The sequence below is a fragment of the Hippocampus zosterae genome, chromosome 1, assembly GCF_025434085.1.
Source record: "Hippocampus zosterae strain Florida chromosome 1, ASM2543408v3, whole genome shotgun sequence".
Classification (NCBI taxonomy): domain Eukaryota; kingdom Metazoa; phylum Chordata; class Actinopteri; order Syngnathiformes; family Syngnathidae; genus Hippocampus; species Hippocampus zosterae.
In genome coordinates this window covers 2952769-2975270 of record NC_067451.1, presented here as the reverse complement: position 1 = coordinate 2975270, position 22502 = coordinate 2952769, and the positions used below count along the sequence as shown (strand labels likewise).

The 22502-nt window shown below is 49.5% G+C and overlaps 2 protein-coding genes across 13 annotated transcripts in view; one reads left to right on the top strand and one right to left on the bottom strand.

Moving 5' to 3' along the window:
* The window catches only part of LOC127601505 (neurexin-2-like), a 344756-nt gene that overhangs the window by 92739 nt on the left and 229515 nt on the right, over positions 1 to 22502 (bottom strand). The window contains exon 1 of one of the 12 annotated variants that reach the window (XM_052066910.1): positions 8998 to 10461. The exons of 10 other annotated variants lie outside the window; for them this stretch is intronic. In XM_052066910.1, the coding sequence (XP_051922870.1) occupies positions 8998 to 9331 (334 nt within the window). In that variant the 5' untranslated portion in view covers positions 9332 to 10461. Of the gene's footprint in view, positions 1 to 8997; positions 10462 to 22502 lie in introns of those variants that run through there. One more of the 12 variants, XM_052066900.1, reaches the window with a different exon arrangement.
* tdrd7b (tudor domain containing 7 b) overlaps positions 1 to 22502 on the top strand; it is a 221898-nt gene that overhangs the window by 112861 nt on the left and 86535 nt on the right. The window lies entirely within an intron of this gene.

The window sequence follows — 22502 nt, the reverse complement described above, 5'->3', positions numbered from 1 at the left end:
GAGCAAACGACGAGCGAGGGGGGAAATGACGCAGCCGCTCTCTCATCGGCATGCGTCAATTTATGCTCCCCGTTCTTTGTCTCGACTGGGTCTCTCTCGGGCAAATGAGCTCCAAAGCGCTCAATTACGTGCAGGAACCGTGACGTCGGCACCCGCACCTGTGCCATAACCATTCATTCATCTTCCTAACCGCTTGATCCTCACTAGGGTCGCGGGGGGTGCTGGAGCCCATCCCAGCCGTCTCCGGGCAGTAGGCGGGGGACAGCCTGAATCGGTTGCCAGCCAATCGCAGGGCACACAGAAACGAACAACCATTCACACTCACACCTAGGGACAATTTAGAGTGTTCAATCAGCCTGCCACGCATGTTTTTGGAATGTGGGAGGAAACCGGAGCACCCGGAGAAAACCCACGCAGGCCCGGGGAGAACATGCAAACTCCGCACAGGGAGGCCGGAGCTGGAATCGAACCCGGTACCTCTGCATTGTGAAGCCGACGTGCTAACCACTGGACTACCGGGCCGCCCCATCGGAGTAAATATTCAGGCAAATTCGTTTTAAAATGGCACATAGAGCCGGGGGCGAGTAGTTAGTGCGTCAACCTCACAAGCGCAGTTGTCGTGGGTTCGATCCCGGCTCTGGTTCTTCCTGTGTGGAGTTTGCATGTTCTCTCCGTGCCTGCGTAGGTTTCAGAATCAGAATCATCTTTATTGGCCAAGTATGTAGAACACACAAGGAATTTGTCTCCGGTATAACACGCTACACTAGTATCATCGTAAACAAAAAAATCATTGAACCATTTTAGAGTATACCAGTAGTTTTGTAGTACCATTTTGTGGTGCAAGAAGAGTGACTACGTCAGTGACTGTTTAAGGAGTTAATGGCTAAAGGGAAGAAGCTGTTTAAGTGTCTACTGGATTTGGTGCGCATGGATCTGTAGCCTCTGCCTGAGGGGAGTGGCTGGAAAAGGTGGTGAGCAGGGTGCGGGGGATCCAGGAGGATTTTCCGTGCCTTTGTCTTGATTCTTGCAGTGTGCAAGTCCTCAAGAGTGGGTAGGGCGGTGCCAACGATTTTCTCCGCCGCCCTAACTGTCCGTTGAAGTCGGATTTTTGTCCTTGTTTTCTCCGGGTACTCCGGTTTCCTCCCAGGTTCCAAAGAAATTGTCTCTAGGTGTGAGCGTGAATGGTTGTTCCGTCGCTGCGTGCCCTGCGAATGTCTGGCAACCGGTTCAGGGTGTCCCCCGCCCTCTGGCCGACATTGACCCGGATTGTTGGGGTCCATGTTCGGCAGTTCACTGCTTGGCAATCATGAATCACGTGTTGACGTATCAACTGCCTTGCGCCCTCAACAGAGTCGGGGGTTGGGATGCTTGGGCATCAGGGCAAATATTATAGCCGTTGCATGCATACACCCTCGATATCAGACACATGAGGCAATATCGGAATGCTAGGGAGAGACAAAGCGCAATCAAGAATCCCTTAACTTCCACTCAAGCGCCAGGAGCCCGTTGTTTATTACTCATCGATGGGACTGACCTTTGCAAGTCTCGTGGAGAAAAAGCGCCAAGCTATGACAGTGAAATGCAATTATTACCCGGAAAGCACCGTGGGAGAGAGACGGAGAGCATTCCGGAAAAAAAGGGAAACGGGGCTATGATGGAGTGAGCCAGATTAACGACTTGAGAGGGGAGACAACCACTCAGCTACCTCAACGACCACCGTGAAGAGGAACCCGTCCACTTGTAGTCAACTGACTCTCCAACAAAAGCAATTGATGCCATGGAATTGAAATCCAAACTACGAGAACATACCACGTAAAACGGAACGCCAACCGTTCGATTGGATGAGGTTGGATCAAGCCTGGCATCATATTTTGCTCCTTGATCGAAGCGTGCGCAAAAACAAGGCGTAGGTGGAGGCTTGTACTGTCGGCGGGTGGCTGAGCTACGCGCCTTACGTAAAGGCCACCAGATAAGCCTCTTGCTTGGCAGATAAAATCCCCCCCCCCCCACCACCACCATGTTCCGGTTATCATCACAGACAGATTATAGCACCCCGGCTGCGGCTTTCCGATCTGTAAATCCGAGATTCGGGTTGGTCCGGGGTTGTCGCTCCCTCTCGCTATCTCTTTTTAATGCCGCTATTCGGAAGGCGCTGGCCCGCTCGGCGATCAATCTCGTTTACGGCTGCGCAGTTATCGCTCTCACTTGACTCCCTCTGAGCCGATATTGACCCGAGCTTTTCTTCAGTCCTGAGATGGAACCTTGTCCTCAGCAAACACCAAAGACCCGATTCTACGAATCGAACAACGACAATCGCACAATCCGGAATGTTCAGCCCGGTTCCCCCATCAGCGCAGTCCACCGACTGCGGAACCACCCCCAAAAGCCATCCATCCATCCGTCCATTTTCGAGCGCTTATCCGAGGTCAGCAGTTTTAGCGGGAAAGCCCAGACTTCCCTCTCCCCAGCCACTTTTTCCAGGTCTTCCCGGGGGAATCCCGAGGCGTTCCCAGGCCAGCTGGGAGACGCGGTTCTCCAGCGTGTCCTGGTTGATCCCCGGGGGCCTCCTGCCACTGGGACATGCCCGGTACACCTCAGGCATCGTAATCCCATGCCCGAGCCACCTCATCTGGCTCCTCTCGACGTGGAGGAGAAGCGGCTCGACTCTGAGCTCCTCTCGGATGACAGAGCTTCTCACCTTATCTCTAAGGGAGAGCCCGGACACCCTGCGGATTTCCACCACGAGGCCCAACGTGTCCTTAGTTTGCTCCACTTCTACCAGGGCATGTTCATACCGCAGCCTGGCAGACGCTTATCCCCACAGTGAAATGATGAAAAGGTTCGGAGGAGATGGCAGCAGCTCACCATGGAGTGGAGCAGAGTGGCAAGTAGCAGGCGGGGTTTGCCTTTTTTTTTTTTTTCTTCCTGGTTCCGTTCCATTCACGCCTTGACACTTGTCTACAGCTTCTCCCGAAACCCCCGGGAGAATATTTTAAGTGTGTCGAGACAACATCAGTTAGGATCTCGAGTGCGTTTCATTCCTGTGCCGCTTTGCCATCACCTCAATTAAATCTAACCTCTCAGATTTTTTTTATTTTTATCTTCTCCATCTCCTTCCTGCTTGCTAATCTCTCGGGTACGCGGAGGAAGCATACGGGGACGGGAAGATCAGTCGCGGCGGATATCGAGGCGTCTGTCAGTCAACGGGAGTCTCGACACAGATGTGTCAGCCGAAGACGCAAAGATCCCTGAAGTAAACACGAGCGGAGCAAAGTCATTTTTTCGGGGAACAAGCAAGCTTTTGTGCGACGCAACATGAGAGGCGGCGAGGAGTAATTAGGAAAACAAATCCTGAGAAGTCGCCGGAGCGCATTGAAATGATCTCGGCTATGAAACCAGTTCGGACAAGAGACTCCGGTACCCGATCCCATCCCCGTGGGCTTCCCTCCTTTTCTTGCAGATGGAATCAACCAAAGTCGACGTGGAGAGTCTTGTTGTGACGTCTTTCCTACCTCGCAGCGACTCTTCCGTCAAGGAATTTGCGTTTTGTGGTGAATAATTGATTTGGTTTTAGCGCTACGCAGAGCACAGCGAAAAATGCCGGCGGAGCGAAGCCACTTCTTCAAACTGAATGATTAATGACCCTCGCCGCGTGCGTGCACACAATAGGTGGGGGAACAAACGGGACAAACAATCCTGACAGGGAATATCGGAATTCCTGACTTGCTCTCGCGTCAGGAGCCAGCTCGCGACTTTTGCAAGTGAAAATGACATGCTTGTGCCACAGTCCATCGGCGAAGTCGGGGCCAGTGGGCATTCCCGATACGAGCCTCCCACTTCCTCCTGAAGAAGCCCCTCCCCCCCCTGCCCCGGGCTTCAATAATTCACACATCACGGCGCCCACTGAAGTGGTGGCGCCTTCGTCTACAAAGCCGAGGTGCAAGGCTTCTGAAGTCTTGACGTCTCGGTTGGTGAGGTCAGCGGCGCTGACGCACCGACTTGACCGCGTCTCCTTTCGGAAAAAAAAAAAAAGTTCAGCCAACGAACCGAGCAACCGAAGACATACAGTAAGTTCCATTGCCGCGCTCGTCCATCTGACGGTCAAGATGTGAAACCTCGCCTTTCAGATGCAGTGGTTTGGTACTCAATGTGTCTCTATGGGGGTAGGGTAAGGGGGTGGGGGGAGAAATTAAGCAAACCTTATGCGGGGGAGCATCATCAACACCTGCTATCAGCCCCCGACACTCTCCTCCTTCCATTTTGACAGATGGTAACCATGAGAACGGAGAAAATGCATCTGCTTCTTCCGGAGGAACACCTCATGAAATAATCACTCAACGAGGGCGGGGGGGGGGGGGGAGGGGGGGGGGTTGGCTTCGGAATCTCGACTGTCAGCACAAATAAAAGCTGAAGCGTCTTCAATCTGTTCCGTCACAAAGTCGCAGAGGTATTGAAGGAGGTTGGGAGTGAGGTGGGAGATGTAAAAAAAAAAATAAAATAAAAATATGTCAAGCTTATCGCGACTGGCCAGGACACCTGAGACATCGTTTTTTTTTTTTTTTATTTTTTTTTGCTTCTCATCGGCGCGCAGGTGTCGGCGCATTCGCTTGTGCGCCTCGTGTGGGGCCCGCGATCATGAATACTAATGGCGCCCTGTGAAAGACAAGGGCTGTGACTTGACTCTAAAAGGAGAGCGCTCAACGTCCACACACACAAATGCGCTGCAGCCGGGGGGGGGGGGGGGAAGATAAAGCTACGATTATCAAAGGCGGCACACGGGGAAATGGTGATTGCGCACCGTTTTGATTTTTTTTTTTTTAGGTCTGTAAACTTCAAAGGAGGGCGCCGGGATTGTCATTTGTCCGTATCCGGACCAGGACACGGAGCCGCGCAGCAGCCGATGTCATTCGTATTCACGCGTGGTTTACGTTAAAACAAACCACAAGACGCGGGGGGAAGGGAGGGGTTGACGCAAACGGAAACCGTTCTCTCAAATGCAGCATGTCGTCGGGACGTGGCTATCGATGCTTCAAAAGAGAACAAAGGCAGAGAAATTGAAAGGATGGCAACGGAGTGAGAGGCGAATAAAAGCACAGCGGCAGTTAAAAGTGCAAAGCATCCCGAACGCCGGCGTTTTAGCTAATGTGTGAATCGATGTGAACATACAAATTTTCTCCAATTGCCTTGAGAGCATCGCCACGACGATCGCAGCGAGCCCGTAATTAACATCAACAAGCGTGGCAAAGCAAATATAGAAGCGAGGTGATTTCACGGCTCAGAGCCGGTCATCCAGCTGCCGTTCAAGCGCTAAACATTGACACCTTTATGTCACGATTAAAGTCATTAACTGTTGTCCTTGCCTGATTTTTCATTTTGTGCGTGTTTATTTTTTTTTGTTTTGACTCATCAAAGTCCATCCCTCTCGAATGTTCCCATTTCAGTCCAATTCAGGGATAAAAACAAAGCAGGAGGAGGGCAGGCTAGTTTGTTCCTAATACATGACATTGGCTCTGATTGGTAATTCGTGCCTGTGCCTGTTCAGTTTACCCCCTCGCCGGCATTTTCATATACTGTCCACTACCAAGGACAAAACGCTAGAGATGGCTTGGAAGTGATCCACGGAAAACATCAAAGATTTCCTGAATCCAAATGAGCTATTTTAATCCCTTTAGTCCAATGCGGTGGGGCGTTCAGGTCGGATTACCTCAACATGGTAAACAGTTCGCTCGATGTCTTCCGATTGAGCCGTGGAAATTTAGGGCATACGAGGGCAGTGTCGAGATGAATAAAGAATTGACGTCAACTTAAATAATAGCAGGCGGCCCGGTAGTCCAGTGGTTAGCACGTCGGCATCACAGTGCAGAGGTACCGGGTTCGACTCCAGCTCCGGCCTCCCTGCGTGGAGTTTGCATGTTCTCCCCGGGCCTGCGTGGGTTTTCTCCGGGTGCTCCGGTTTCCTCCCACATTCCAAAAGCATGCGTGGCAGGGGGATTGGACGCTCTAAATTGTCCCTAGGTGTGAGTGTGGTTGCGAATGGTTGTTCGTTTCTGTGTGCCCTGCGATTGGCTGGCAAACGATTCAGGGTGTCCCCCGCCTGCTGCCCGAAGACAGCTGGGAAAGTCTCCAGCACCCCCCGCGACCCTAGTGAGGATCAAGCGGCTCGGAAGATGAATGAATGAATGAATTAAATAATAGCCAACAAGCACAAAATTGAGCTCGGGCACATCATGTTTCTTTTTCTCTCCCTACAGCACTCCAACCGATCGGGCCTGCGCAGGATCGTGGGCCAGACGGAAGCCACTCCCCTTCGCAAAAGGAACAAAGCTGCCCGCCTGAAGGACTCTAAGACCATGAGGAATAAAAATGAATTCTCAGGTCTGATGAGACAAAGATCGAACTCTTTGCTAGAGGCAACTGGGCACCACTCATCACCTGACCAGTACCGTCCTCGACAGTGGCGGCATCATGAAGGACAAAGTGGGAAGCTCATCAGAACTGAAGAAAAAGATGACTGCAGCAACGTATATAAAAGCTGTCAATACTTTCCAGGGGGGGCGGGGGGCAAACTACGGAAGAGTGCGTTGATGTGTGTGTGCCCGAGCCCGGATGTGTTGACAAATGAAAGAGCAGTGAATAAGTGCAAGCAAACTCGTCAAGCCAAATGGTCCATAAAAACGTATCAACCCCTGGCAACGCGTACCAGTTTAGCTTTCATTCTAGAATAAAATCGAGCTCGCCCATCCGGCAATGCAACACAAACTTTCTCCCGAGTGCCCTCGTCGTGGCTGTAAACGGCATTCACACACCTGACATTGACCTGCCAGTCATACTGGTTTGAGCGAATCGCCATTGCACGTTTCTGCGCGGTGGCGCTGCGCGTATCCCGCTAATCACCGAGTAGCCTCGCAGAAATGCCACAGTTCAGCGGTCAGGACTCTTCAATTAGCTGTAATCTGCGAGCAACGTGGGCGAGGCACTCGAAATAAACTGCGATGGCAGCAGCTCGGGTGCACTCAGCGGTCTCAGCACAACATCGGGCTACAGTCCTGGCTTAATGGGACCATATTCTTGAGGTTTATGACGCACGTATTCCGTTTGATTGGTACAAGCTAGTGGGGGCTACTCTTGAGTTACAGCAACGGTGCTGGAAAGATGATATTCCCGAAAACTCGTAAAAAAAGGAGGACAGGGGGGTTTTTTGGAAGTCACAGTTTCGAAATGGCGAACGTCAGGACATGAGAGGAGCAATCCAATGAAACGAGATTTTCATGACGACAGGGGACATGGTGGGAACGCGGCAACAGGCATTACAAAGCGGCCGCAGGACCACGCTTGCGTCCTCTCACATCCGTTCCCTCCTCTCAAGTAGGACCCTCATTTGGGTGCGCTGTCACACTACCGTAAGACTGCCGTCGAATCTAAAAAGCATAAATCAGTGGTATATTAAGATATTTTGTGATGTTTTCTTTAATCAATGTATTTCTTCTCAGTGAAAAACTGCTTTGAGATGATTGCATGACTTGGTGACTTGCTTGCCTAAGCAATTTCAGAGATGGACTCTGGAGCCTGCTTTGACGACTTCAGAGATAAACTATTTAGCCTGCCTTGACGACTTCATAGTCTGCTTTGTTTGAATTGTCAAAACCTGATTGAGATCAATGCCACTTGATTATAAAAGGAGGGGAGCGATGCTCCTCAGCAGAGTCCGCTATGGGTTACCGTACAAACGCCTAGCTCGTATTGAAGCTCACTCTGCTGAGGGTGTTGGCTCTCCACCCTAATGGCATACGGTAAGAGTTCTTTAGCTTCATACAACTTGTTTGAACTGTGTTATCATTTCTGTGTGGGACCAATAAAGTGCCTATTGTTGGTAGCCAGAAGTGTCTTGTCGTTATTTCTGAGTGCCTATCTCCGACGATCCTTTATAAAACTTGATATTCATTCAAATTGAGTATCAGAAGTGTTTCAAAACAATCTGATACGGCAGTGGGAAAACAGCAAAGAGGTCCGGTGCCGCCGATACCTCTGGAAACTCAGCCCCCGGCCGATTGACCTCCGAGAGTCCAGTGGTGGTTCTGGCACCACCCAGTGCCCACCCCACCCACAGCGCCAATGACCCCCAAACGGATTGATTGACAGGGATTGAATACAAAGTAGTAGAGAGGGAGAACATCATACGGGCTTGATCGCATCGGTTAAGGACCGACGCAATCCGCAAAGCCCCCCCGGTCTGCTGGCTCTTTCGATCGTTCCTTGATAAGCAAACTGCAACCGCACTCGGTTATGATACTTGGAGCGGACAATGCTGCAGAACTGTTAGGAGTGTTAAAAAAAATTAAAAATGTAAGCTTATCGGGAAGGCGGCCCGGTAGGCCAGTGGTTAGCACGTTGGCTTCACAGTGCAGAGGTACCGGGTTCGATTCCAGCTCCGGCCTCCCTGTGTGGAGTTTGCATGTTCTCCCCGGGCCTGCGTGGGTTTTCTCCGGGTGCTCCGGTTTCCTCCCACATTCCAAAAACATGCGTGGCAGGCTGATTGAACACACTAAAATTGTCCCTAGGTGTGTGGGGGAGTTTGCATGGTTGTTCGTGTCTGTGTGCCCTGCGATTGGCTGGCAACCGATTCAGGGTGTCCCCCGCCTACTGCCCGAAGACAGCTGGGATAGGCTCCAGCACCCCCCGCGACCCTAGTGAGGATCAAGCGGCTCGGAAGATGAATGAATGAATGAGCCTATCGGGAGCTGAGGCGGCAAGGTCGGCCTTCTCTCGGCCTTTGCGGAAATAACCCGGATCGATAGATGGATGAAGAAGCAATTGCCTGGGCTTACGTACTCAACTTAGAACTCATCGCCGCCGTATATCAAGCTTTTGAAGGCGAGAAATTTCCCCTTTGACTCACTAAATCCACAAAGTTCCGAGTCCAGCGTCCACGTTCGCCAGCGAGCAAAGTCCCTGTTCCGGCGACGGGCCGAAAGCAAAAAAAAAAAAATGCTTTCTTACCGTGGCCCCCGCGGGTCAGAAAGGGCATCCGGTTGATGGCGATGGGCACGGTGCCGTGTTTGTTGTGGAAGTGGTGGACGTGGTGGGTGGTGCTGAGGGAGGAGGAGACTCTGGCGGCCACGGCCGGGCACGGGAACACCAGCAGGGCCAATGACAGCACCAGCCTGAGCAGGAAGGCCCGACTGGCCCAGACTGCGGGCGAAGCCGCCCCGGGTCTGGGTACCGCCAAGAGCCCTCCATCCACCTGAGCTTCCATCTCCCGCTCCACCAGGGCGGGGCCAGAGAGGAAGAGGAGGCCCCTCCCTCGTATACGACACCAACAAGGAAAAAACATTTCAAAGGAATCCGGGGCCCGCCATCTCCTGCACTTGGGCCCGGGGGCAGGTCGGGAAATAAAAAAAAAAATAAAGAGTAAAAGCCAAAAAACAACAAAAAAAAAAGATCCTTGTTTCAAAAATCCTCTGGGAAAAATCCTTCCTGAACCTCCAAATCCTCAGACAGTCTTGTATCGATATCCAATTGTTGCATCCCACCAATGTCCTCGCTAATTTAGAAGAAATCCAACATTTCCCTGGCTAACTAAGCCTCCATTTTATATCCTCGGATAACAACGTTGTCGACATTGACTTTGTTGTTTGACGCCGTCTCCTCAAGCCTACATCATGAGGAGAAACACTCCTGCCATCCCTTTGGAACTTTTTTGTCTGCAGATGAATGAATGTAACGCCGGCTGATGGCGGATTACTCTGGACGCGCGCCGGGCTGCGACGTTGGGGATGGGGGGGGGGGGGGCGTCGACAACGGAAAGAATCCAGATGTTGGCTTTGCGATCCCAGATGAAGCAGTCGGAAAAAAATATATAAAAAAAGCTCGGTTACCTTCTTGCGCTGTCCTTCATCATAACAAAGAGGAAACCAATAGAATTGGAATGCTCAGCCACACCGAGGACGCAACGGCATCAAACCATCAACCGGAGGAGTCGCATCAAACAACAATCGGCCGATCCCGCGTCTCGGGACGCTGCTCCGTCCTTCCACTTGCAATTCCTGCGTTTCCGCTGCTGCTCTTCTCCCCCCTCCTCCCCTCCCCTCCCGCCCGCTTGAGCTCTCCAGACGAGTCGAAAGCGCCGTTTGTCTCGCTGGGGCTCCCGGTTAGACTGCCGCAACCGCTGCATTTGCTGTGAAATTCATGCTAATCGAACGAAAAGCTGCAAGCGGGGCAAGAGCATCCTTCCTTTTCCAGCCTGCACACACTTCGCCCCGTGTCCTGTTCGCCCGCCGCCTCTCCGCTCCTCTAGTCAGCTCATTACCCACCCCCCGCCCCCTCTCCACCCCCTTTTCCTTGACGGCTGAATCGCAGGCGGTTCCTCCGCACAGAGCGGGGCAAGAAACCCAGCTGGGGGAGGGGGACGCTTTGGCGAGGTGAACGCACTCTCAGCCTTTGAAAACACAAGCGATGACTGTCACGCGTGTGTGTGTGTGTGTGTGTGTGTGTGTCGACAGGGGGCGCGAGAAGGAGAGGGGGGGCGGGAAAGGAGCTGGAGTGAAAAGAATCGGAACGTGGCAGGCAGATGAGAGGCTCGCGCACAAGACTAAACGTGAGGTACACCTGCTGCTCGGATCCAAGCAAAGTCTCACTCGGTTCTAAAGTTTCACCGTTTTATTTTTTCATGCGCCTGGCGGAAAAAAGCAACGGATTTCCATTCCCAATTTTTTATCACGTGCTTACATCAGCCGGTACTTGCTCACAATTTTTGCCTCTTTAAAAATTTCTCGTGTACATCAATTAGAGACAGACGTCTATTCATATTGAAACGCAGATTTAAAGGCGATGGATGGGGGTGGGGTGGGGGGGTCAAGGAAATAAAATGTACGTGTCGCAGAATGACCATGTTGAAAAGATGAGATACGGGATGAGAAGAGGAGCTAAAGTGTAAGTGAGCGGAAACGGTGGTGTGCATGTGTGAGTGAGTGTATTTGGTGGCGGGAGAGGGGGGTGGGGGGGTCGTGCGGTAGAGCAGAGCAGAGATGGAGTGAGATTGCGTCTCAGATGAATCACCGCCGATAGAGATCTGAGATGAGAGTCGGCAAAAAAGAGCAACAGAGAGAAAACTTGCCCCCCCCCCCCACAAACAGAAAAAAAAATAAGCCGGCATACGTCATCTGCAATGATGGCGGGGGAGAGAGTCCAGCGAATGCGAATGATCACACGCACCGCCCGACAGCAGATGAAAGATGCTATGGGGAGACCCCCGGGGGTGCTCGCTGCTGTCATGGCGAGCAAGAGGTGACACCTGCGGGGTGACGGCGCCGCATCCTCATTTTGCACCAACACTGAACTCAGACGAGGGATTACGCTCCCTTCAAAAAAAAATAAAAATAAAATATGCACGCACAAATGTGCCCTCCAACAACAACAACAAGAAAAAAAAAATTCAAGTTGAAAAAGGTTGTACCATTCTTGGAGAAGATTGCGAATGAAAATCCAAACGCACAGACACAAAATATAATATGATAACGCGCAAATGACGGCCTCAAGCGATGGCAGTTTAATGGTCAACCCTGGCGGAATTTTTCGTCTTTTCAAGGGCCCTCAAGTCAACGAATCGTAAGCTTCCCCTCTGACCATCCGTGACGCCGATCGGCGTGGAAAACACGTTCTTAAAATGTTTCGGCCGAGCGTGCCCGTTTTTTATGTTTACTGTGTTGCCACGGTGCTCACGGCAAATGCATTTTTATGCAAAATAATTGACAATAAAGTCACTTATCTTATGTGAAAGTGCTTCATAAAAATTGGGCTGGATTGCTTTTCATAAAATAGCCTGGGCGCATTATTATTTTTAGGTTTGGGAAAAAAAAAAAGCCTCTCATTATTCATTCATTCATCTTCCGAGCCGCTTGATCCTCACTAGGGTCGCGGGGGGTGCTGGAGCCTATCCCAGCTGTCTCCGGGCAGTAGGCGGGGGACACCCTGAATCGGTTGCCAGCCAATCGCAGGGCACACAGAGACGAACAACCATCCACGCTCACATTCACACCTAGGGACAATTTAGAGTGCTCAATCGGCCTGCCACGCATGTTTTTGGAATGTGGGAGGAAACCGGAGCACCCGGAGAAAACCCACGCAGGCCCGGGGAGAACATGCAAACTCCACACAGGGAGGCCGGAGCTGGAATCGAACCCGGTACCTCTGCACTGTGAAGCCGACGTGCTAACCACTGGACAACCGGGCCGCCCGCCTCTTATTATTCCATAGGTAAAATGTGCTTTTGTTTTATTATGAGCTTGGCACTGAAACCATTCATTCATTCATCTTCGGAATCGCTTGATCCTCACTAGGGTCGCGTTGGGGGAGGGATGGGGGGGGAGTGCTGGAGCCGATCCCAGCCGTCTCCGGGCAGTAGGCGGGGGACACCCTGAATCTCGGTTGCCAGCCAATCGCAGGGCACACATAGACGAACAACCATCCACGCTCACACTCACACCTAGGGACAATTTAGAGTGTTCAATCAGCCTGCCACGCATATTTTTGGAATGTGGGAGGAAACCGGAGCACCCGGAGAAAACCCACGGAGGCCCGGCGCAAACTCCACACAGGGAGGCCGGAGCTGGAATCGAACCCGGTACCTCTGCACTGTGAATCCAACGTGCTAACCACTGGACTACCGGGCCGCCCCACTGAAACCAGCGACGTTTCATTCAGGGGACCGAGTGGACTGGGACCTCATTAATGGAGAGCTAAACACCTGCTGCCTCAAAGAAAACAAGCAACGCACACACACACACACACACACACACACTGATCTTCAGCGGCGCAATAGTGATCATCCAAAGGCTGCAGGTCGGGCACTCAAGACGCCAAATATTCCCTCAGGGACCCTTGGAAGTCCACCGGGAGAAACGAAAGAGGGGGCGAGCCAAAACTCAACACCGTCATTGTCAAAAAGATTTTTTTCTGGACCACAAAAGACGTGGGCGCGATCGCCGTCTTTTACTGCTCAAAGACGAAGGCGGTTTTGGCTCTTGAGACTGAGGGCCAAGAACTGGGACGACCTGCTATGTCTGAACCGAATGCGAAATTTAAGTCATCAATTTTAAACGCCATTGAGCATTTTTTTTTTGTGGGGAGGGGCAGAATGATTCGAATGCAACATGTGGCTTCCTGGGACGGACGGGACCGGCAATTCAATTGTAGCGGTCATCCGCAGCGAGGCATCAGCGGGGAGCCAATGAGTGCATTTGCAGTCGACTCCAAGAGGATGGAACCGCAAGGTCACTCCCTTTGTTTTTGTTGCACACATTTGGGAAATGTCGGAGTCTGAAACAAAAGTTCACAAGTCCAGCTTTTATCTCCTGGTATTGACATCGAGATGTGTTTGGCAACTCAGGACAGAGCAGCTTTTTGCTTGAAGTCAGCCACTTTTCAAGGGAGCAGAACTATTGGGATATCCATTCATCCATCCATCCATCCATTTTCTGATTCACTTTATCCTCACAAGAGTGGCCGGGGATGCTGGAACCCATGCAAATACGGGGAGAACATGCAAACTCATCCATCCATCCATCCATCCATCCATCATCTACCGCTTATCCGGGGCCCGGGTCGCGGGGGCAACAGCTTTAGCAGGGAAGCCCAGACTTCCCTTTCCCTAGCTACTTCTTCCAGCACTCCCCAGGGGATCCCGAGACGTTCCCAGGCCAGCTGGGTGACATAGTCTCTCCAGCGTGTCCTGGGTCTTCCTCGGGGTCTCCTCCCGGTGGGACATGCCCGGAACACCTCACCAGGGAGGCGCTCCGGAGGCATCCGAATCAGATGCCCAAGCCACCTCATCTGGCTCCTCTCGATGTGGAGGAGAAGCGGCTCGACTCTGAGCCCCTCCCTGATGACCGAGCTTCTCACCTTATCTCTAAGGGAGAGCCCGGACACCCTGCGGAGAAAACTCATTTCAGCCGCTTGTATCCGGGATCTCGTTCTTTCGGTCACGACCCATAGCTCGTGACCATAGATGAGGGTTGGAACGTAGATCGACCGGTAAATTGAGAGCTTCGCCCTTTGGCTCAGCTCCTTCTTCACCACGACAGACCGATACAACGTCCGCATCACAGCAGACGCTGCACCGATCCGCCTGTCGATCTCCCGCTCCCTCCTGCCCCCACTCGTGAACAAGACCCCAAGATACTTGAACTCCTTCACTTGGGGCAAGATCTCCTCCCCGACCCGGAGGGGGCACTCCACCCTTTTCCAACTGAGGACCATGGTTTCAGATTTGGAGATGGATTTTCATCCCAACCGCTTCACACTCGGCTGCGAAACGCTCCAGTGAGAGTTGGAGAGCCCCGTTTGAAGGAGCCAACAGCACCACATCATCTGCAAAAAGCAGGGATGCAATACTGAGGCCCCCAAAACGGACCCCCTCAACGCTTTGGCTGCGTCTAGAAATTCTGTCCATAAAAGTTATGAACAGAATCGGCGACAAAGGGCAGCCTTGGCGGAGTCCTACCCCCACTGGAAACGATTCCGATTTACTGCCGGCAATGCGAACCAAACTCTGACATCGGTGGTATAGTGACCGAACAGCCCGTACACATGCAAACTCCACACAGAAATTGTCTATTTGGTAATGACGCCGATATGATCCACGTCACAGCGCCGGTTAAAATTGCTGAAATGTGACAGGCCGGCGGTGGGGAAGACGCCTCATCAGTTCTTTTGCTCGTGAAGTCGTGTGTTCAAGAAGCAATGAAGCGGTTGAGCCGCGAGGTAGCAGCGGCACGCATTCCATTTTATGACCCTCCCATGGTCAAAAGTAGGCGAGTGGATCTGTCATTCCCACCCCCTGCGGCCATCCATCCATCCATCTCCGCGGTCGAGACTAGTCGCTCCCTGCAGCTGTGGACAGCGGAGGACAGATGTAGACAGCTGTGGACAGCTCGCCCATCCCAACATCCATTAAAAATCCACATGGCCCTTAACTCCAAGACCCTGGAGCTGATCGCGAGAAAGAAATTGTCATATTGACGTCTGCTTTCTTTGTGGAGCCCCCCCCAACCCACCCCCTCTGAAAAAAAAAAAAGATATACACTAGCCAGGACCTAAGACCATTTTCTTTGACTTTCCATTGTGAATGTAATAATCAGGATGAACAGTCAAAGCTGGGCGTGGACGGAGCACACCTGTTTAAGCCATCTCCTCATAGTACCGGTTTTACAGTCCAGTCATCTCCCGCACACGGGGAGACAATTCGACACGGATTGCTGGAATTTAAAATACAATTTTTAGAGAGAGCGGCGGCCCAAAAATGGTACCCGGCGAGCTGCAGATGGAATCTTTGGAGAGGGACGGCTTCTTTGTGCAACAACACGGAAGAAAGTCATCCTGCTTCTCGGGGAGATAGTGCAGCATTTATGCATCCCAAAAAAAAAATCTCATTGCATACAAGAGAAAGAAAACAAGACAAAGAGAGCCCTGTGTGTATTTGAAGACAATCTATGGTTGTGTCCTTGCAGATAAGCTGCGCAGCTTGTTATTTGAAAAATTTCCAAGCAAGAAAATATTTGAATTTTGTAGGTCACTGATTTGAAAGAAAATTGCGTTCACTCATTTAGAGGTCCTGCCGATTCATCAGCCTTCAAGAGCCCTTTTCAAAAGAGTCACGATTAGCTGGACTTTTGTCGACGAAGGGTGATGTTGTCTTACTTTCTCATGAAATGGAAAATGCGATTCAATGTTGGAGTGACTCAGATGGACATCCTTGCGCCGTTTGTTCACTGGTTGGCCCTTTGACCCCATTCAATGCAATTTGCATAAATCGTTGCTGAGATTCTTGCGAGAGGCATTTTCAAGCACAGCAAAATCTACTTTTCAACATCAGCAACAAAGTAAGAATTTCCGTTTTCCCCGCCCCCCCCATCTTATTCCGCCATATTTTCACATCAAGCCATTTATTCACAAAACATTCTAACCAAAGAAGCATGAGCCTATTATGCCTACCCCAGTACAAAAGGTAAAGCAAACAAAACTATCAAAGCAACTCCAAATGCTGTCTGCATTATTCACATCATAAAAAAACAAAAGCGTAAGAAACGAGGAAAAAAATAGCTTACATCGTCCAAAAATGTTGCTTCATTCATGATCAATTTTCTGTTTATAGTGATTGGGTGATGAGCAAATGTATTTAGTTTTGTTTAAATTGACACTTAATTTGCCTGAAACCATTCTTACTCCAAACAAATTAATGTGGCTCTTTCGTTTTTCATACCAAATCATTTTTCCAAGTCATTACCACAAAAGAGAATAATTGTGATTAACATCAAGTGTGGAGTTTTTGAAATCATGCACAGATCTTGACGGCAAAGTTTAAAATAACAAAGGGCTTTACATGGACCCCTGAGGAACGCCACCAGTCACTTTTGAACTAGACTGACTAGAGATAAGGTGGTGCCCTTTGGGGTCTAAAACCACACTGTTGATCACACAAAACATCATATGTTTATCCAAAAATCATCATTGGCCTCAAAACATTCACATCGGTCGCATTTGATTTCCTTGAAGCAAAAACAGCTTGACATGGAGTCAAAACTGACCGGTGTTTTCCACAAAGAGCCGATTTGACACAAGATAAAATGGCTGAAACATCATGCTCAACCAGTGCGCGTTTGTAAATCAATATGGGCTGGGCCTCTCCTCCCCTCTGCCGTGATGTCCCACTTCGCGCTTGATCTCTAAACAATTTTAATCCTCAAGGCTACCACAAACACCAGCTTTTAAAAGTGGCGACTCATTCGCTACCTCTGGGAGGCACTTTCCTCATAATCCCTATTTGGAATGTCTGTGGCTTCTTCTCATGTCATATCTTATCTATGGGAGAAAACCCTAAAAAAAACACTGCGCTGATTTCCCCGTCAGAGGAAAGTATTTCCTCCAGGTTTGTCCCTGATGCCGGTCTGTGCTTTCTATGCACGTGTGGCAGATAGAGTGGACCGAGCGGAACCAGGATTTTGGAGTAAATGTACACACAGACTGTTATCTCCTCAATGATTCAGGACTCATTACACGCTCTGCACACACAAGACAGTCCTGCTTCTGCTCCTGCCCAACAAGGTAGACAATATAGTCAAGTTATCCCAAATGCACAGCGGGGCTCTACACTAGCCTGTTGTGTCTGATGACATTGTTGTGCTTTTTTTAAAAAATGGTTTTCGACTGAAGTGGTTGATTCAGGGTGTCCCCCGCCTACTGCCCGAAGACAGCTGGGATAGGCTCCAGCACCCCCCGCGACCCTAGTGAGGATCAAGCGTCTCGGAAAATGAATGAATGAATGAATGGTTGACCCCACTCTTGAGGACTTGCACACTGCAAGAATCAAGACAAGGGCACGGAAAATCCTCCTGGATCCCCCGCACCCTGCCCACCACCTTTTTCAGCCACTCCCCTAAGGCAGACGCTACAGATCCATGCGCACCAAATCCAGTAGACACTTAAACAGCTTCTTCCCTTTAGCCATTAACTCCTTAAACAGTCACTGACATAGTCACTCATCTTGCACCACAAAATGGTACTACAAAACTACTGGTTACTCTAAAATGGTTCAATGATTTTGCTGTTTACGATGATACTAGTGCAGCGTGTTATACCGGAGACAAATTCCTTGTGTGTTCTACATACTTGGCCAATAAAGATGATTCTGATTCTGATTCTGATTGACATTTGTTCTGCAGCGCTTTCTGAGATTTTGGCATCCTCTGCTTGTCTTGGTGCCTTGAGAAAATGTAAAAATAAAATAAAATTAACAAAATATTAAAAAAAAAAATCCACGGTACTGCTTCTGTGTACTGTATGTGGTCTATTTTTTTTTCTACTGCACGATTTGACAGCTTGCGCCCGTATGCAGTTGAGTGGGGCCTTTTCAAACCCCCAATTGGTTTCTTCATAGCAGTTATTAAGGGTCACTATCAGCATCTTTCCCGCCAGGATAATTCTATTTTCCTTTTTATGGGTGAAACGCCACCGTGGAGGCTCTCCCCGGTGCCAATACATCCAATGTGCCAACAAATTCAGCATATAGACAGATTTTACACAGGGGAAATTAACTTGTCGCCATAAACTGCTAGTTACATGAAACAATGAAGAAAAAAAAAATCCTACCACACTTGCTCTGTGTCATACAGTAAAACTAAGAAGTAGAAATTCAAAACAATTGTGACAAGGCAAGCACTGGAAAGATATTTTGTCGAGTGCCTCATAAATAAGTTAATGAATAGCATGCATATTGTGAGTTGTACGTGTCAGTGCAGAAAATGCCACACCAAAATGTACAGGATGTTGGAAATGAAGCTATTTGGCAGTTTTGAAGGCAATTACGTCTGCCCCGCCCGACACCATCTCCTCCCTCCCACATGCCACATGTGCAAGTATTTGAGTCGGCGTACTTGTCTCCTACTCACTTGGCTGTCCTAGAGTTTTTTTTTTTTCCCAATCGCATGCTGTGCCCCCCTCCGTTAGAGGAGCAAAGTTTGGGACTTTTTTTCCCCCCCCCCAACTTCCCCTTCCAGATGTTTTTATATATTATATATTATATTTTATATTAGGGCGGCCCGGTAGTCCAGTGGTTAGCACGTCGGCTTCACCGTACAGAGGTACCAGGTTCGATTCCAGCTCCGGCCTCCCTGTGTGGAGTTTGCATGTTCTCCCCGGGCCTGCGTGGGTTTTCTCCGGGTGCTCCGGTTTCCTCCCACATTCCAAAAATATGCATGGCAGGCTGATTGAACACTCTAAATTGTCCCTAGGTGTGAGTGTGAGCGTGGATGGTGTGTTTGTCTATGTGTGCCCTGCGATTGGCTGGCAACCGATTCAGGGTGTCCCCCGCCTACTGCCCGGAGACGGCTGGGATGGGCTCCAGCAACCCCCGCGACCTTAGTGAGGATCAAGCGGTACGGAAGATGAATGAATGAATGAATGAATATTTTATATTTTCATTTCATTTTATATTTTCATATAAGAAAATCTGAGCGTCGTTTGACGCCCCATTCAGGCTTCTCTGTTCTGTCGCCTTCTGTTGGGTATTGTTCTTTAAATCTCTTGGATGAGTAGGAACTGTGAAGTGAAGTTCACTGCTCTGCACTCGTTCCCGCGCACTGACAATAAATTGGATTTCATTGGATTCATTCCTACATTTGCAAGCCTGTTACCACATATTACCCAAAGCATGCATCAGTAGAGCGGGAGAGGTCGATTGAGACATCAAGTTAACCAAGACGGCTCGGTTGAAGGGTTAAACATGTCGGGGAGCCCGCACGGAATATGCACCCTTCACAGTTCATCACGGTATCGACTGCTCCTGCCTGTCAGGATGCAAAATGCTTCACTGGGCATTTGAATGTCAAAGAATGAAATGAGGTACCGCAAAGTATGATGAGTAAGTATACTCAACGGTTAGTCTGGCCATAAAATAGGGTACACTTGCGCAATCGACTTTCCAATATTAAATTCTAAAGTTTAGTTACTGCCAGCATTCAGCTAACTATTTCCACACGGCAGAAGTGGCTCATCGGATAACCGCTCGAGTCACTTGTGCGTTTGCATAAAACATGAGGCGGGCCAATGTAAGCGAACCGAACTTCACAACAACATCCCCCCCCACCCCCCTCACACTTCCGTCCGTCATATCCCCTTACATGTGCCGTGCATGACACAACATCACTTATTGATGGGGGGGGGGGGGGGGGGGTGCTGGACGAGTAAACAAATCACATGTACAGTATGCGCTCAATAATTTAGAGGCACTAAGAGGGCTGTGTGAGCATTTTCGAGGTGCAATCCATATTTGGAGATTAGCTGGAGTGTAGACATCCATCTTGACTCCGAGATACTTTGGTGTGAGGCAAGCAAGCGTGACATGCCAGGAATTTGAAATCGAGGATCACTAATCAGAGATAACTACTGGAGAGCAAGACTTGAAACTAGAGAAAGAAATTGCTGGAGAAATTGCATGTGAAGGCTGAAATGGACACGGAGCAGAATGATGGAAAATGGAATGAAATGGAATGAGCTGGAGAGGTTTGAACCGGTCAAAAAAATGTTGACATGAGAAGAAAAGCATTGGAAAATATCTTATTGTTTAGCTTTTATTTTGTCGGGGAAGGAATAAGGGAAGATTTTGTGGGAATTTTAGTGGTGAAAATGTTTAATTGGGGGGGGGGGGGGGGGTCAATGGGAATTGTTGGTGAGGTGAATTGAATGATCCGAATGCTTGGAGTTTCAAATGAGAACTATGTGAATTTGTTTTGCTGAAAGAGTCACTGGGAAAGAATTTGGACATTTTTGTTTGCATTTTAAAAGTGAAAATTTTTGGTCAGTGGAAATTTGGGCATGTTGAAAATTGTTCTCAGAGTGAAGTGAATGAGCGCTTTGAATTTCAAATGGGAAGAATGGGAATTTGTTTTGATGAAAAGAGTCATTGGGAAAGAAATGGGATTTTTTTTGGCAGGTATTTCAATGGTGAATTTGTTCAAGGTCATTCTCAAGGTAAATTGAGTCATCTGAATGATTTGAACAATTTCAAACTGTTAAATTGAATGTGCTATTGGGAATGAATAACTTGGGCAGCAGATGAATGTGGCTAAAACTTAAATGCTCATTCAATTCCAGAACGTTGACCTCAAGTCTGTTTTGGACTTTGTTGTCTCGTCACCACAGAGTGGGTGGATTGTCCCCCCTGCATATCAAATAATTTTATTGCAATAAATTGAGCAGACTTATCTGGCCTGCATTTGGTTATTTTCACTGCCTCGCCTGCCAAGACGCTTAAATAATAATTTAGGCAAATTATTATTATATATATATATAAATCATTATTTTTATATATATACAGTACTAGCTGGTTCGCCGCCCTCCGGGCGGCTCATCAGCTAGTTCCTGCGGAAGGCTGGTAAGGTGGGCCTTCGGCCCACAAAAGTGTTGTTGCTTGGTTCAACTTTTTGTTCATCTTCATTGCTTATCGCGAAAATAAAGAGATGTTTAGCTCTACTAAATAACTAACAATTTCATTGCAATGCTTATGGGTAGACAACATTTTTTCGCTAAGATGCCCGCGCAATTGTAGTGAGCCACTGCCTGAGCGGCGCAGTAGGTACGTTTTGAAAAGGGACAGACGGAAGGACAGACCGCGTGCGGGACGACGCGCAATATATATATAGATTTAAGCGTCTTGGCAAATTATTATATATATATATATATATATATATATATACACACAGTATATATACCTATATTCATTCATTCATTCATTTTCCGAGCCGCTTGATCCTCACTAGGGTCGCGGGGGGTGCTGGAGCCTATCCCAGCTGTCTTCGGGCAGTAGGCGGGGGACACCCTGAATCGGTTGCCAGCCAATCGCAGGGCACACAGAGACAAACAACCATTCGCACCCACACTCACACCTAGGGACAATTTTGAGTGTTCAATCAGCCTGCCATGCATATTTTTGGAATGTGGGAGGAAACCGGAGCACCCGGAGAAAACCCACGCAAGCCCGGGGAGAACATGCAAACTCCACACAGGGAGGCCGGAGCTGGAATCGAACCCGGTACCTCTGCACTGTGAAGCCCACGTGCTAACCACTGGACTACCGGGCTGCCCCTATATACCTATATATAGGTCTTATTTTCTTCTCTCAACGTGAGTTTTTTTTTTCCAACTTCATCCGTCTTCGTCTCTCATTAAAAATAGCAGAGAACTGATTCCTTGCAGTGGTGATGTTGACGAAATCTCAGAATAGACCAGCGCCCTCAAAACGCAGCAAAAAGAATCATCGTATGTCTGCTCACTGGACAGTCATTGCTCTCGCGTAGAGGAGACTTTGGTCCGTGCAAGGACAAAGCGGCGAGAGCTAAATCAGAGCAACAGCGATTTACTGCTCAAGCACCCGGCAAGGGGCATTTACATCTCTGCCGCCTGGTAGGTCAAAACTATGAACGAATCCATGTTAGTTTCCTTTCACCCGTGGATTCCAAATGACAGCGTGTGGAAAAAGGCAGAAAGGGACGCCAAGTCGAGGGCTGGCGCAGCATCAACGCCATGACGACCAATTAGCAGTAAAACACAAGTGGGCGAAAGGGCACTTTTTACCCCTCCACCCTTCGACGCCTTCTTCACATTCGCCCCGTTTCGGGGCCGTCTCGCGGGGTTTCCGCTTCCGATGGCCCGCCACCTCCCACAGGTTGCCAGATGGCATTTGCGTTTGTTTGCTCGAGTGCGGCCTCCGGAGCTGCGGGGCTCGAGAGCCGCTGGATCGCACCAGAGGACGTGTTGGAACATGCCAGAAATTTCATGCGTCCTCGCAAACAAACACAACACCCCATGCGCTCAGAATGGCATCATCAAGTGAGGTTCAAAAAAATATTACTTCCAGAATGTAATCTAGTTTAAATTATTACCCGGATGTATTTGCATTAGAAAATAATAATTTGGGGCGGGGGCGGCCCGGTAGTCCAGTGGTTAGCACGTCG